This window comes from Oreochromis niloticus, linkage group LG6 (assembly GCF_001858045.2).
Source record: "Oreochromis niloticus isolate F11D_XX linkage group LG6, O_niloticus_UMD_NMBU, whole genome shotgun sequence".
Classification (NCBI taxonomy): Eukaryota; Metazoa; Chordata; class Actinopteri; order Cichliformes; family Cichlidae; genus Oreochromis; species Oreochromis niloticus.
In genome coordinates, this window is record NC_031971.2 from 12,430,548 (window position 1) to 12,445,731 (window position 15,184).

A 15,184-nucleotide genomic window follows, 5' to 3' on the forward strand; every position below is an offset into this window, starting at 1 on the left:
TAGGAGGTTCATCACAGTCAGGTAGTTTTATAGGTTGGACATCAGAGCTGCTAGGTAGCTGCAGCAGCATTATGTCATGAACTCTGCCTGTGCTGGTGTCTTTGTCTGTATAGATCTCAGCTTCTGCTGTTATCTGCACTTCTTGCTCTGGACCCCCTTGATGCACACTTAGATTTGCAAACATGGTCCTGCATGTGCACAGCAAACATAAAACTTGATTACTGATGGTCACCATATTCTATTTCTCATCTTGTCTGAATGTATTTTACTTTTTACTGAATAGCAAAAACATGACTACTAGACATTCCTTGGGTTCACAAGTTTTAGTTGCTGCTCTGATCTCCTCACCCTCCTGGCTTCAGACGGTGAGCTGCAGTCAGAATCCAGCGGTCGCTGATCAAAGAGTCTCCACACAAGCTGGAAGGTCCATGTGGATAAACTGCTCTGAGCTGTACATGATACTGTCGCTCACATTCATCACCTCCAATGATTCTCTTTTGCAGAGCCACCTCTGTGTTCACCGTCACACCTGAAAGAGGAATCCCCTGCCCCACCAGGTCACTGCCAGTTTTTCTTTGTACCTGTAAAATGTCTGCTCTCAGACGTAAGGCAGAACCACGCAGTAAGCACCAGAGCCATTAAATATAGATACTGTAGCTGAACACTCACTGATACACAGAGAAAAGAGAAGAGGCACCACACATAGTGTTGCTGCCATTTACTCTCTAATGACTGCCTTTCAATTTGAATATTGGACACTGCATAGTCACATAGTGTCATTATGAAGCTTTATCAGCTGCAAATGCAAAGCTCCACACATTTATGCAAAGTTACTTATCGTCTCTTTTTGCTTTTGGCTTTCATAAAGTGACAGAAGGGAAATGAAGGTAAAATGTTTCTATAGAGAAAGTGCTTCAAAATAATAATCAACAAAAAATAAATACAAACATTAAAAGACTATAATAATATCCACTACCTAAAATCAAGCCTGTACAAATTAGTAGAGCTGCTCTTTAAAATGTTCAGACCGCAGAGATCAAATGTAATATTAGTGCATTCCATAGATTAGGAGCCACAACCTTGAAGACACACTTAGTCTCTTTTCGTTTTCAGCCTAGAACGAGGAACCACCAGCAGGTTTCTGTCAGAAGACCTCAGTGACCTTATAGATGGAAGCAAATGAAGTTTGATCTCAGCTTCATGCTCTTATTCTGCTCGTGCACTCACTGATTTGAATTACATGTTCTACATGCTTCACTGTATCTCACTGTCAGTTTGTGACATTAATTCAGAGGAATATGGTGTAAACCAATGATTTATAAACCTATAACAGGCCATGATCACTAACCAATGCTAACTTTGAGACGCAATGCAGAACATATTGTGCCCTCTATGTGGCTAATGGAGCTCTTAAGAGTAGAAGAGCAAAACAAAAGAAAAAAACACTTCACTCATGAGACTCCGACTGAGTGCTGACAGAGAGCGAGTGGGTTACCTCTGTGCGACTTCAAGCTGCAGAGGGTAAGGCTCTGACTGTGGTCTGCGTATATGTGCCGAACAGCAATTCTGAATACCCACCGTGCACAGTTTCTGAGAGGTTTGGCATAACTCCATGCATTAAATCATTTTCATATTATACAGACAGAATTATGCAGTAAGAACCAGCAGTTAAATATAGAAACTGATGTTGAATACTCACTGATACACAGAGGCAAGAGAAGAGGCACCAGACACAGTGTTCCTGCCATTCACCCTCTAACAACTGCCTTTCTGTCTGAATGGTGACCATTGTATAGTCACCAGTGTCATTATGAAGCCTTATCATCTGAAAAGCTGCAAAACTCCACACATTTGTGCAAAGTTACTCATCAGCAGTTTTTGCTTTTGCCTTTCATAAAGTGGTTGGAGGGAAATGAAGCTCAGAAATGAAACTTTTAGTATTGTGTAAACCGTTGATTTATTACCCTGAATATATATAGAAGATATACAGTATGAACTGACCATAAATGTACTTCAGTCAAGACCTGAATTAAGTTTCATCCAAAGGCTTGTGGCTCAAATTTGAGCCGGGCCTGACAGCTTCAGCAGAAAGACGCTGAGGGTCCTGTCACTGTTGTTGATGTCTCTGTCCTGAAAGATCACAGACTGCCCTGTGATTTGTGGTGTTTCTTGTGGACTCGTAAAAGGATTTATTTATATGATATAGTCTTCACAGATATCAGATCTCAGGCCAGCATGAAAGACTTGTGTTTCATCATATAATTACAGTTCCTGATAGTTGGACCAATCAAAGCCAAATGAACTGAAGCTGTTCTGGTGATGGCCCAACATCATCATCTGTACCTCAGCAAACTGTCTCTGTTCTCTGCACATAAACTAAAAATATGACTATATTGTCATGAAAATGTACTAAAGGAATTAACAGTGCCCTGTGTCTCCATGTGACTATTATGTTATTTTACTATATTATTATATTATTTCAATTTAATTTTTATTCATACAGAAAAAGAATCACAACAACAGTTGTCTCAAGGCGCTTTATAAGGTAGACCTACAATAATACATACAGAGAAAAACCCAACAATCATATGAGCCCCTATGAGCAAGCACTTTGGCGACAGTGGGAAGGAAAAACTCCCTTTTAACTGGAAGAAACCTCCAGCAGAACCAGGCTCAGGGAGGGGTGGGGCCATCTGCTGCGACCGGTTGGGGTGAGAGAAGGAAAACAGGATAAAGACATGCTGTGGAAGAGAGACAGAGATTAATAACAATATGATTCAGTGCACAGAGGTCTGTTAACACATAGTGAGTGAGAAATGTGACTGAAGAAGAAATACTCAGTGCATCATGGGAGTCCCCCAGCAGCCCACCCCATTGCAGCATGACTAAGGGAGGATTCAAGGTCACCTGGTCCAGCCCTTATTATACATATATATATATATATATATATATATATATTGCTAAGGAAAGTTTTAAGCCTAATCTTAAAAGTAGAGATAGTGTGTGTCTCCCGAATCGAAACTGGTTCCAAAGAAGAGGGGCCTGAAAGCTTAAGGCTCTGCCTCCCGTTCTACTTTTAAATACTTTAGGAACAACAAGTCAGCCTGCAGTGTGAGAGCGAAGTGCTCTAATAGGGTGATATGGTACTACAAGGTCATTAAGATAAGATGGGGCCTGATTATTTAAGACCTTGTACGTGATGAGCAGGATTTTGAATTTGATTCTCAGCCAATGAAGAGAAGCCAATATAGTAGAAATATGCTCTCTCGTTCTAGTCCCTGTCAGTACTCTTGCTGCAGCATTTTGCATGAACTGAAGGCTTTTCAGGGACTTTTTAGGACATCCTTATAATAATGAATTACAGTAGTCCAGCCTGGAAGTAATAGATATTAGAGATACTGCACAAATGGAAGAAAGCAGTCATATATATTTGTTTAATATGGGCATTGAAGGACATATCCTTTTCAAAAATCACTCAAAGGTTCCTCACAGGAGGCCAAGATAATGCCATCCAGAGTGAGAATCTGGTTAGATACCATATTTCTAAGATTTCGAGGGATGAGGACAATAACCTCGGTTTTCAAAGCAGAAATTAGAGGTCATCCAGGTCTTTGTGGCTTTAAGACATTCATGTAGCTTAACTAACTGGTGTGTGTTATCTGGCTTAGCAAGGCTAAGCTAGAAAAAGTGAATGAATACAAAGAGAGTGTGCTTCGGATGAAGCAAGTGAAAATTAAACTATGAAATAAGAAGTTATCTATAAGTTTTTAATTATTTTGGCTATCCAGATAAGCTACACAAAAACACCACCGTGTGTTGGAACAGGAAGTGATAGGAAGTGAGAACAATGACCTTAGGACAGGTGAGATTGGTCAGTGGTAGATGTTATGTATAAACCAAAATATATGATGTGCTATACAAGCTATCGCCAGTAGTGGGCACCACACCCAGTTATGTGTGTGTGTAATTTCTGTGTTATGTTAACAAAGAGAAGCAGTCGAAATGTAAACAAGCTACCGTGTGTATCAGTCTGACTCTGTATAAGCCCTAATCAGTGTACTGACACTACAGGAGGGAATATAACAATAGAGCTATTTTTCTGAAATCATAAAAGGTAGTAAAAGTCAGCAAAACAGCATTTGTTGAAGCTGCTTCCTGTTTGAGGGAACTGGCCATTCAACCACTTTGACTGAGTGTGCTTTTAAATGACCTTTTTCAACAATAAAGCCCAGGAATGACCCTGAATCAACATGAAATTCACATTTCTCACCTTTTAAATTGAGACGTTTTTTCCGGGAGACATTTGAGAAGGACTTGACAGGTATAGAACAACTGGGAGAAGTTAAAACTATCGTTGAAATAAAGAAAATGTGGATGATGAAATCACAAAGGATGTAATTGACTATGCCCAACAGAGCAACAAAATTACTTTAATTATATGCTCTGTGGTCAATTGTGAGTTTGTGTTGTTTGTTAAGCTTTTTGTATGTCAGTATGTCCAGATAAACTTTGTTTTTCATGGTTTACTTCATACAAACCGTCTCCTCTCAGATCTCAGAGGACTGATGTCTCATAATGGGTCCCTGCACTAGTGTGATGGAGTGTCTATGGCATGTTGAAATCAACTGATTGATTTTCTTTTTCGTCAAAAAGCAAAACTTCTGACTGACTGGTGGCTGACCTCCTCTGTTCCTCACAGATTTGCCATTTGTGGATGTGGTCCACTGATCCACATCCAGTCACACGTACAGAAGAGGAGGACATTCAATTAAAAACATTCAATACAGATCAAAAACATAAATGTACTTTACATGAAATAAATACAAAGCCAGCAAAAGTGGAATTTGCTGTAAGCTGAAGTCAGCGAGCAGCAACATCCTGAGAAAATCATGACTTAGTACTAATGTCCTTAGCTATAGTCAACACAATCACACACTATGAGGCAGTCCTGTTTGAAATTTCCACCAAATCTGCTTCTGTGTTTGTAGTGCTGTGTTTCCTCAGTGGATGAAGATGGTCAAAGTCTGTGTTTTCAAATATGTAGAGTGTAAACTTATTTTCCATTGATTGGCTTTAGTTGTTGTGGCAAAGCAAGGGCAACAGACACACACACACACACACACACACACACTAAGGTGGTGGTGGTCAAAACATGACAACGCCACCCTGGGAATATCTAGTGCAAATTTACCAAGAAGGTACTCAGCTCTGTTATACATCAGACAGAGACGTGAGAATGTGTAAAATAAAGAGTTTATTGACAGTTATTGAAATCGGTCTGTGATAAATACCCAACACACACACAGGATTTCATGCACATCAGTTTCATTTTGTTTTAGCAACTGTTGTGACGGTTCTCGGCGCCAGTCACTCAGGGACAGCTTCTCCATTCCACACACACTCCTCCATCTCTGCCGTCACTATATACACACAGAGAAGAAGAAGATCATTAAGTTGAGCACTCACACCTGCCCTCTCTGCTACACTCCACTGCCTCCACTGCAGCAGGTCAGAGACCACACCCCTGCAACACAGTCATCAAATAGAAGAGCAAAGTGAGTCTGCAAATCAATAAGATGCAAATCAGTTTATACCTTTCATATAATGTGTGAGTTTATTTATTCTGATTTTTATTTTTCAGTTAGTTTCAACATTTCATATATTATGTGTAATTTTTCATTAGTTTCAGTGTTTGTTTGTATTTTATTCTATTCATGATGGTTGTGTTGACAGATTTGTCCAGATTTAAAGCTACACATGTGAACTTTTGGTTCCTTTATTATTACCTGTATAAACACTAAGCTGTTTATAAGTAATCCATAGTTGTGTATTTGTACAGTCCTAAAAGATGCTCATACATTCAGCTACACTCAACATTAGTCCAGCTGAAGATTCTAGTTTCATGTAGCAACTTCTTTTCCCTGACCCCGCCTCCACAGACAGATGTGCACAGAGGTTTAACAAGGCACAGGCCTCGATCACTGAAGACAGACTGCATCAAGAGTGTGACCTCCAAAGTGCTTTATTTATTCACTTCAGCCAAACTCTTTTATGCCCCCATTTATTTAAAATCTGCTCTAAGAAATATTTCCTGTGATCTCAAATTTGGAACATAACAACACACAAATACAGCAGCTAATCTGCAGTACAGCTGATTCTTTTGAGACTTTTTAAAAATGACATAATTAACTTTTTTAATGTTTTGTAATGGAGTCCCCTTTAGTCAGTGTTGCTGTGAAACATTAATGCATGAATGAATGTATTTTTAAATAAAACACAGAGATTTAGTATCAGGCTTTACAAAAAAAAAAGTATCAACTATGTTAGGATCCATGTTCATCATGTGTGATGTGTGTTTATATTTGAAGGTGTTTGTGGATTTCAATTCAAGGTGTGGTTTGTGTTTGATGCTGAAACAGATAAATACTGCTGATTGGCTGAAGTAGGGTTCAATAAAAATTTTTGGTTGTTGGTTTGGGCACTGCTAAGGTCCACATTAAATAAACTGCTGCTCATGTGTGTTTGTAGGTTCTCAGTCATCCAGGTCATGGTTGTCTAAGGAGCCTGGAAAGAAAGCGACTTTACTTCCTTAAGGTTCTGAATGATATTTAACTTCTGATCCAAGAAGCTTCTTCAATTGATGTGCTTCCTTTGCTCATGTTCCACCTCTGCACAGTTTCATTTGATGACAATGCAGTGCAGTTCTTTCAGACATACAACAGAGGGCGCTATGTACATTCACTGAAGTAAATAATAGAAAAGTACAAGTGGAGGAGGAAACAAACAGCAGCATCAAAAGAGAAAACTGAAGTGTTCAAAGCAAGTTACTTTAGTCTCTTATTGTAATAATAAACAACATCTAAACATCACGTTGATGCTTCATGTTTGAGTTCGGTGTCCTTTTACTGCTCAGTTGGAAAATATTGATGCAATTTAAAAGAAGAGGAGAAGAGGAATTTCTCTGTACTACTTCAAAAGGAATGTGAAAGCACTGCCTCATATGGAAAATTAATCATGATGAAATCCTGAAACAAATAGTGTTTATGAGCTTTGTGAATATAAAGAGTTTAGTTTTCACTTTGGTCTTAGAAGTATAAAAATGCAGGACTGAAGACAAGATTGAAATGACGTGTTATGACAGGAGTCGGCAACTCCAGGCCTCGAGGGCCGGTGTCCCTGCAGGTTTTAGATGTGTCCTTGAACCAACACAGCTGATTTAAATGGCTAAATTAGCTCCTCAGGTTCTCCAGAGGCCTGGTAACGAGCTAATCATGTGATTCAGGTGTGTTGACCCAAGGTGAGATCTAAAACCTGCAGGGACATCGGCCCTCGAGGCCTGGAATTGCCCACCCCTGTGTTATGAGATATAAAATACATATGTCACTGTGTACTATAATTTTATTTTGTTTATTTTTTGTTTTTGTAGGTTTTTTGTTTTGGGGTATTTTTTTTTTGAAAGCACTGCTTTTAGTTTGAAAATTGGATTCAATGTTTAGAGTTCGGACAAAACAATGGACGGTTTCAAGAAATGTATTTTATCAACAAAACTTATTTTGTTGGTTACTGTGTTTATTTTAATGCCCTCAGTGCAGTGATTTAAAAAAAAGTTCATCTGACACCAATGAGCCAACAGCCTCCATGTAAACGTTTCCACCCTCAACAATCAGGTCAGATTTATAAAGTTTATCATGTTCAGGCCCTGCAGCTGATTGGTGGCATGTCTGATCAGAAAGCCTTTCTGCATCTTCACAGTGTGAGTCTGAGAGTTTCTGAACAACAGGATGAGCTGCTACACACCTGACACCACATTCAAACACACACAAGCTGCAAATCTAACACAATATTTTAGACCAAAGAAAAAGGTTCACAATTTGCAGTTAACATGAAGATGTTCTAGAGTAGAAATAACACACAGCACACAAGTTTCATGTAGAGATGATTGTTTATTCTGGATGTTATTTTCATTCAGTTATTTTCCATTATTTTGGGCAATTTTCTGATTTATCCAGTTCATGTAAGAACAAACATTCACAGTAACAGCTGGTCCAGTACAGACACGTTCAAAACCAGAACTGATTACACCATAAATCATGTTGTTGTAAATCACTCCACCACCAGAATCACCCTGAGAGAGAAGAGAAATGTAGTTTTGCTTATTTTTTTTTCCAAAATATCTAAAACAAACACAGATGATATACAGTAATATTAGCAGTCAACTAACCCCACGTGCATCTACTTGATGTTCTTCTAGACATAGCCTGTTGTTATATGGCACATATGCAGTACACTGAGAGTATCTGGTAGGCTCACAGTCAGCAACACGCATGTCTGCACACTGAAGATTAGGTGGTTCATCAGGGACTAGAGAAAAAGAAAAAGAACAAAAGTTATTCATAACCTTTCAAAACCTAAAATTTTGAGTAGAACGATGTTTTGTCTTTTTTTTATGTTTCCAAATGATTTTTAAACAAGGAACTTGGCACACAGTACATCTACTCCAAAATTTACAAAAAGAAAAAACCTTGTTTTTCATACAGTATCAAACTAAAAACATAAATGTAACTATAAAACAGTCACAGAAACCGAAATCAGATTCTAGCATTAACTGTGAAATAATCAAACAAAATATGGTCTTACGTGGGTGGCTGGTGGCATTTACCCTATAACCACCAAGTCCTACAACCTGAACGACGTCTCCTCTAGAAACAGACAAAAAACAAAACAATCATAACTTAATTACACATCCATCCATGTGATATGAACACAAAATAAATCAATAAATCATATGATGTACTCTGCAGGCTGGGTATTTCCAGGTGGTTGAAGTGTCTCCATGCTTCTTAGACAACCATGACCTGGATGACTGAGAACCTACAAACACACACGAGCAGCAGTTTATTTAATGTAGAGGTGAGCACTGCCCAAACCAAAAACCAAAAATATATATTGTACCCTACTTCAGCCAATCACCAGTCTTCATCTGTGTCAGCATCAAACACACAACTACAATTTGGAGAGAGGTGAGAGATCCACACACCTTCATGAGAGGACACACTAATGTAAACTAACACCACACATGATGATCATGGATCCTAACATAGTTGATACTTTTTATGTGAAGTCTGGCACTAAACCTCTGTGTCCTGTCATACTGCATCTACTATATATACATATAGCATATGCAAAACACAATAATTAAGCTGTTAATAATTAACAATGTCTTCTGTAAGTATTTCATTTTAAAATACACATCCATTCATGCATTAATATTTAATGTGTGAAACATTTAAAAAGTTAGTTAAATAATAATAATAACAATAATAATAATAATAATAATAATGATAATAATAATAATAATAATAAAAACCCTGTGTAACAGACTTGGATTTGATGCTTTAAGTCTGGATCTTGCGCTTTTGCACCATCTGGTGATGAACAGTGGAGGGTAGAGTTGGTTGCATTTTTGGGTCTCCACCCAACCCCTTTTTTGCTAGCACACATGGTTAGCTCCACACATGGAAAAAGTAATGTTCAAAATTAAATAAGTGCAAGAAATAAGTTAGAAGAAGATAACAAGGCCATAAAGGACTATTTAGCCCCTCCTGGAGGTCAGCTCACTTGGTTTGAGTTCTTTAAATGTTTTATTTTCTGTGATTAATTACTTTGTGATTGATTTACACAAAGTACAAGAATGCATTTTGATGTGATGTGTTTATACAGGTAATAATAAAGTAACCAAAAGTTCACATCTGTAGCTTTAAATTTGGACAAATCTGTCAACACAACCATCATGAATAGAATAAAATACAAACAAACACTGAAACTAATGAAAAATTACACATGATATATGAACTGTGGAAACTAACTGTAAAATAAAATTCAGAAGAAACAAACTCACACATGATATGAAAGTTATAAACTGATCTGCAGGCTCACTATGCTGCACTGCCCCCATGTGGTCACATTGAAACACAACAGCTTCTCATTTTCCTCGCCTCACTAGGCGCTGCTGAAAGTGTAATTTTAATTATCCCTTCACCAAAAACAAAAAACTAAAATATAAATAATGAAACTAATCAAATTTAATAATTCTTAATGATCTCATTATCAGTTTTTATTATCCATCTACATTCTTACTGACTCATCTCACATCCGCCCTCTCTACTCAGCATCATCATCAATATCATCATATTTTTCTTTCCTTCCAGAGGAATCAGTCAATATAATCTGTCATCACCAATAAAATCCTGAAAGTTTATATTAGAAGAACTTGGAAAATATCTTGTGTAGTATTTTGCAAGACAATCCAGGCATCAGAGACAAGATTTTAAAAATATAAAAAGAAAAAATTGGTTAAATACAATTATGTAGCCAAATATTTGTGGTCAAAGTAAATTATTGTGTTTGTGTGCAAAATTCCAATCATAAGAAGAGCAGCTTATAATAAAGTGTTTAATACTATAATAATGTAAATTTAACCAAACGCACATTGAGGGAGTATAAGTTAACACAATGCTCGCTTGCCTCTGTTTGATAAGCCAACAGCAGGAGAAGACATTTTACTAACAGAGATAAACGTAAGCAGCTGCTAACCATCTGCAGACAGACTGGAAGTAAAACTCCTGAAAACCCAAAACTTTCCACTGTTTTACCTTTTTATACAAGTGGCACAAAAATTTAAAGAGACTAAATTTAATTTTACTTGTAAACTGTTGTTTTTGTCAGTCAGTGAGCTTTAAGTGCAGAAACAGTGAGTACCCTCAACCCCTAAAACACATACTGTGCACACTTTTTTCTTTCTGCAGCATTAATAAACATGCTTAACATGAATTCTCCTGTTATCATGTCTTGATCACAGCTTGGACTTACATCTGGAATTGGGTTCCAACTTTGCAGTAGCTCCAGTAGTTATTGTGAAATGCATGGATGTGTCTTCTGTTTCAAAATATCGTATATAGTCAGCAGAGCAAAGAATAGACAGCACACAAAGGGTATTATGAGAGGAAGTGTATGAATACACATTGATGTCTCTGATTTGCTTCCTGTCTTACTGCTGTGGTTTACACTGAGTACAAATGACCACGTTTGCATTGATAAAATAACGACAGGAGCAAATGTTTTACTGTGGAACTGATACTGACGGCTCCAAGAGCACATCAGCAATATAACATGCTGAAGACGAAAATGCTCCTTTGTCCTCTTACCAGCCTATAAAGTCAATTTGACTTGCAAATGGCATTAAGGAGCTCTGTCGGGTAGCAGCTGCTTCAGTACTTACTAATCTTTCACTTTTATCACGAACTGCGGGCACAGCAACATTAACTGCTAAAGGAAAGAAGACTGTCTTTTCTCCTCCACCCAGTGCTGTGTTACTGGTTGAACTTTGATCTTTTGAGGAAAAAAGTTTTTCCAATTCGGTTCCAAATTTTAATCATTAAAGCAACATCTCAAAATTAAAAACACTTCTGGAGGAGAAGAAGGCACATCTGGCTGCCCAAAATATATCAACACACCAGAACCTGTATGACAGTGAATGACCTGGACATAGTGCTTTTAATAAATAATTACTGATCTATCTACCTAAAATAAAATAAAAATCAACCAAATTTAATTAATTAATCTCAACCAATAAGAGACCTTTGAATTTCATGGGAGAGAAAGAGGGAGAATTTAGAGTTTTAACCCCTAAAAACCCCATTATTTCCAATTTAACCCATTTCTCAAATTAGAAATGTATTTGCACAATTTCCTGATTTCTTATTATGTTGCACATTTGTTATAATTAAATTTGTCAGATCAAACTAAAGTTAATTAAAGTCAAAGGTAACAGAAGTAAATACAAACTGCAGTTTTTAAATTATGAATTTATCTATTAATGGAATAAAGTTATCAAAACCTACCTGCCTACTGTGAGAAAGAGGCTCAGGTTAACTGGCTTGTTGTCAGCGGCCACTTTAGCTGGTTGTTGTGAAATCTGTGGGGAGCAGAAAACATCAGCCATTAATCAGGCTTTCATTTCACAAAAATGAATCAGTTGACTTCTCACTGCCACAGACACTATCATACTGTACAGGCACTCATAATGAGACTTGAGTCCTCTGAGATCTGAGAGGAGACGGTTTGTATGAACTAAACCATGAGAAACAAAGTTTATCTGGACAAACTGACAGACAAAAGATTAACAAGCAACCTGACAATTAATAACAATATGAGACAATATAAACTCTAGTCACTTGTTTTCTTTATTATATATTTAAAAAGAGGAGATGTTGAGTCATACATTCTTACTTTTATGCAGCACTGCTCTATGTGATCACACCAAAACACAACAGGTTCTGAACATTGATCATTTCCTGAACTTTGACCTGAGTACTTGTTGCTGAAAGTTTCCCCTGAAGGTTTAAATTCAGTGTAATTTTTATCATCGTGACTTTTCTTCCCTGGCTGATGTTATTTTCAGTAAAACATTAACCAACACTTGTTACCTGTTATTGCTCATCATACAGTTTTAAAGATGTTAGGATTTTGCATCTTAATAAAAACATTCTAGTGTAATTTGTGTAATACATCATTGGTATTTACCTCATTTTAAAGCCTGACAAGGACTAGATTATATGTTTTATATCCTGATATGTTAAATTCTAGAAACCTGTCCTTAGTTAAATGCAGGAGTGAAGTAAATGTACAGATTTATTCCACCACTGTCAGCATCTCAGAGACACAGCAACATTAACTGTTAAAGGAAAAAAATTATTTTCCTCCACTGTCTATTACATCTATGATCTGTCCCTGTGTCTTTGTAAACGTGCATCTACACAGAGGCAGGGAGAGTGTGTGGTGTGTGTTTAATGTTCACACACTAGCTGTACACTCTCCACTAAAGCTTGTGTAGCTGATGAAAAAAGGCTGTTGCACCCACAGCACTAAATTACACAAGTAAAGACATAACGGGAGAAATCAGAAGAAAAAAATGAAAATGTTTCAGGGAATAAAATTAGAGAGAAATTAAAGATGATGTCACAAAACATTACAGTTACAGTTTAGAAAAAACCTCTCAGCTGATACTGTCATGGTTCTGGGTCGGTGACCCAGTGTTTTTGATTTTGTACTCTTATTTTTGATATTATGAATTATGACAGTTTGTTTTGGTTTCCCAAGTGTTCATTCTGTGCTCCCTGTTTTCCGTCGTCCCTGCCTGTGTATCCCCTCTAGTGTGGTCAGGTCCCTGTGTTAAGCCTGCGTCTCGGAGTCTGTGTCCTTGCGTGTGTGTGTTTCCTGTTTTATATTGAAGGTCCGTGTCTTATGTGAATGTGTCCTGCTTTGCTGCCTTATCTCGTCAGTCCTGATTTCTCCCAGCTGTGCCCTCCTTCTGTGTCTCATTCCCCTCGTTACTTCCCAGTGTATTTAAACCCTGTGTTTCTCTGAGTCAGTGTCGCGTCGTCCCTCAAGCTGTGTGTTTCCTCGTGTGCCTCCCCGTCAAGTGTAAGTTTATATTTCCCAGTTTAGTTTTGTATGCTTTCCCCTGCCTGCAAATAAAGCTGAGTTTTGAGTTCATCCTTTGAGTCTGAGTGTCTGCACCTTGGGTCCTACTCCGGCCTGCCACACAGCGTTTCATGACAGATACTGAGCATTGATCTCACAGCCAGTGTGAAATGAATAAGCTCTGGTCCTCACTGTGAGGAAGAGACTGAGGATCAATCTTTATGCAACATCAGGCTCCACTTAAACACTGCTCTGCTAACTAAAAAAACATAATGTGGCAAATAGATATGTCCAAGTATATAAATGTAGTGAACTGGTATTCAGTGGTGATTATGAGTGAACATAAAGAGTAACAGTAGTGAACAAACGAGAGAAGCCAAAGCATCTAAGTTGGTCTTATCAGTCCTGTTAACTTCAATATAAGTTGAAGTCAAGTAATGATAACAATAATAATAATAAACTTGTGGGTGGGGCAAAACACGCCCACAATGCTGTTGCTGTCCGCTTAGCTTCCTCCATGCTCCATGGAGCCTATCCCACCTGGATAGGATGCCGGTCTGTCGCAGGGCTCCTAATACTAATACCCTATCTAAAAGACATTAATAAGAATCTGTTCCCCAGGTTGTTAATGACCTTGAATTACAGAATAATTTACAGTATCTATATGTATATATGATGTTAGCTGGTAAAGTAGCACAACACGGAGAAAACCAGGATTAGAACAACAAAAACGTCAAACATAATGCTGAAACCCTTTAAACATACAAGCAAGAAAGTACAGATTTACACAGGGACTCACCATCTTTTCATTGAATGCATCCTTTCTGTATCTCGGCCACTCTGCAGTTGTCTCCACAGTTCTTACTATAAAACAAACACTTGCAGACTGGCCAGAGTCTGAACAACACTCTTACAAACTCATCATGTGGCTCAAGTCACAGAACAGGTTTGAATGGAATTTGCTTGTTACAAACTGCACATATGCAAAGACTCAGATAATTACACAATGAAGCGCTCGCTTGCATGCAAAAGTCACTCAAGTCGTGAAAAAAACCCACCTGCATACACACAGTGGGGTACTTTAGAGCAGCGGTCCCCAACCTTTTTTGCGCCACGGACCGGTTTATGCCCGACAATATTTTCACGGACCGGCCTTTAAGGTGTCGCGGATAAATACAACAAAATAAAACAAGTACCGGTACCGAAAAAAAGTTTTATTCATAACACACGTGAAAAGACCCAGGAAGACCGAGTTAACGATAAAAACGATAACAAAATAACGCTGAAAACCGATAAAAACCCTGAAAACCATACATTTCACACCAGAGCCTCAACTCTCGCGGCCCGGTACCAAACAACTCATGGACCGGTACCGGTCCGAGGCCCGGGGGTTGGGGACCGCTGCTTTAGAGTACATTTATGCTGATTTACAACCCCACAGTTCTGCTCAAACAATTTTAGAAAGGAAAAGGCCCTTTGACCAGAAGAACAGAGAATAACAAGTTTTAAGAGCTAAAGAGTGTTTGGACAGTTGAAAAATAAATGAATACATATTAAACAAATCTGTTTTCACAGAGAGTGTAGAAGCAGACAGAGAAGTTTGATGATAAAATGAAAGCACTGAATGAATAAATGTGTTTATTGTCATTGTACATACAACAAAATTACAGTTTCCTTCCTTTAAAAACTGCAAACAACCATA

At 37.9% G+C, this 15,184-nt stretch overlaps 1 protein-coding gene across 2 annotated transcripts; it reads right to left on the reverse strand.

The window, feature by feature from the left end:
* Positions 1-7,941: 7,941 nt before the first annotated feature.
* LOC109194200 (cationic trypsin-3) lies at positions 7,942-11,299 on the reverse strand. 2 transcript variants are annotated; one of them, XM_013264545.3, is made up of 5 exons: positions 10,870-11,299; positions 8,795-8,871; positions 8,638-8,699; positions 8,222-8,361; positions 7,942-8,125 (listed from the first exon to the last, which is right to left on the reverse strand). In XM_013264545.3, the coding sequence occupies exons 2-5, from the start codon at positions 8,833-8,835 to the stop codon at positions 7,970-7,972; spliced, it is 399 nt and encodes a 132-aa protein (XP_013119999.1). In that variant the 5' UTR covers positions 8,836-8,871; positions 10,870-11,299; the 3' UTR covers positions 7,942-7,969. The 2 variants fall into 2 exon arrangements, with proteins under 2 accessions (XP_013119999.1, XP_025764147.1); XM_025908362.1 differs by lacking the exon at positions 10,870-11,299 and adding an exon at positions 9,038-9,063.
* Between the last annotated feature and the right edge of the window lie 3,885 nt (positions 11,300-15,184).

Coding starts and splice junctions, on each gene's coding strand:
- LOC109194200 (XM_025908362.1), bottom strand. Junction 8,700..8,794: donor GGAAATACCCAGCCTGCAGA/GTACATCATATG, acceptor GTCTGTTTCTAG/AGGAGACGTCGTTCAGGTTG. Junction 8,126..8,221: donor ATCAAGTAGATGCACGTGGG/GTTAGTTGACTG, acceptor CTTCTCTCTCAG/GGTGATTCTGGTGGTGGAGT.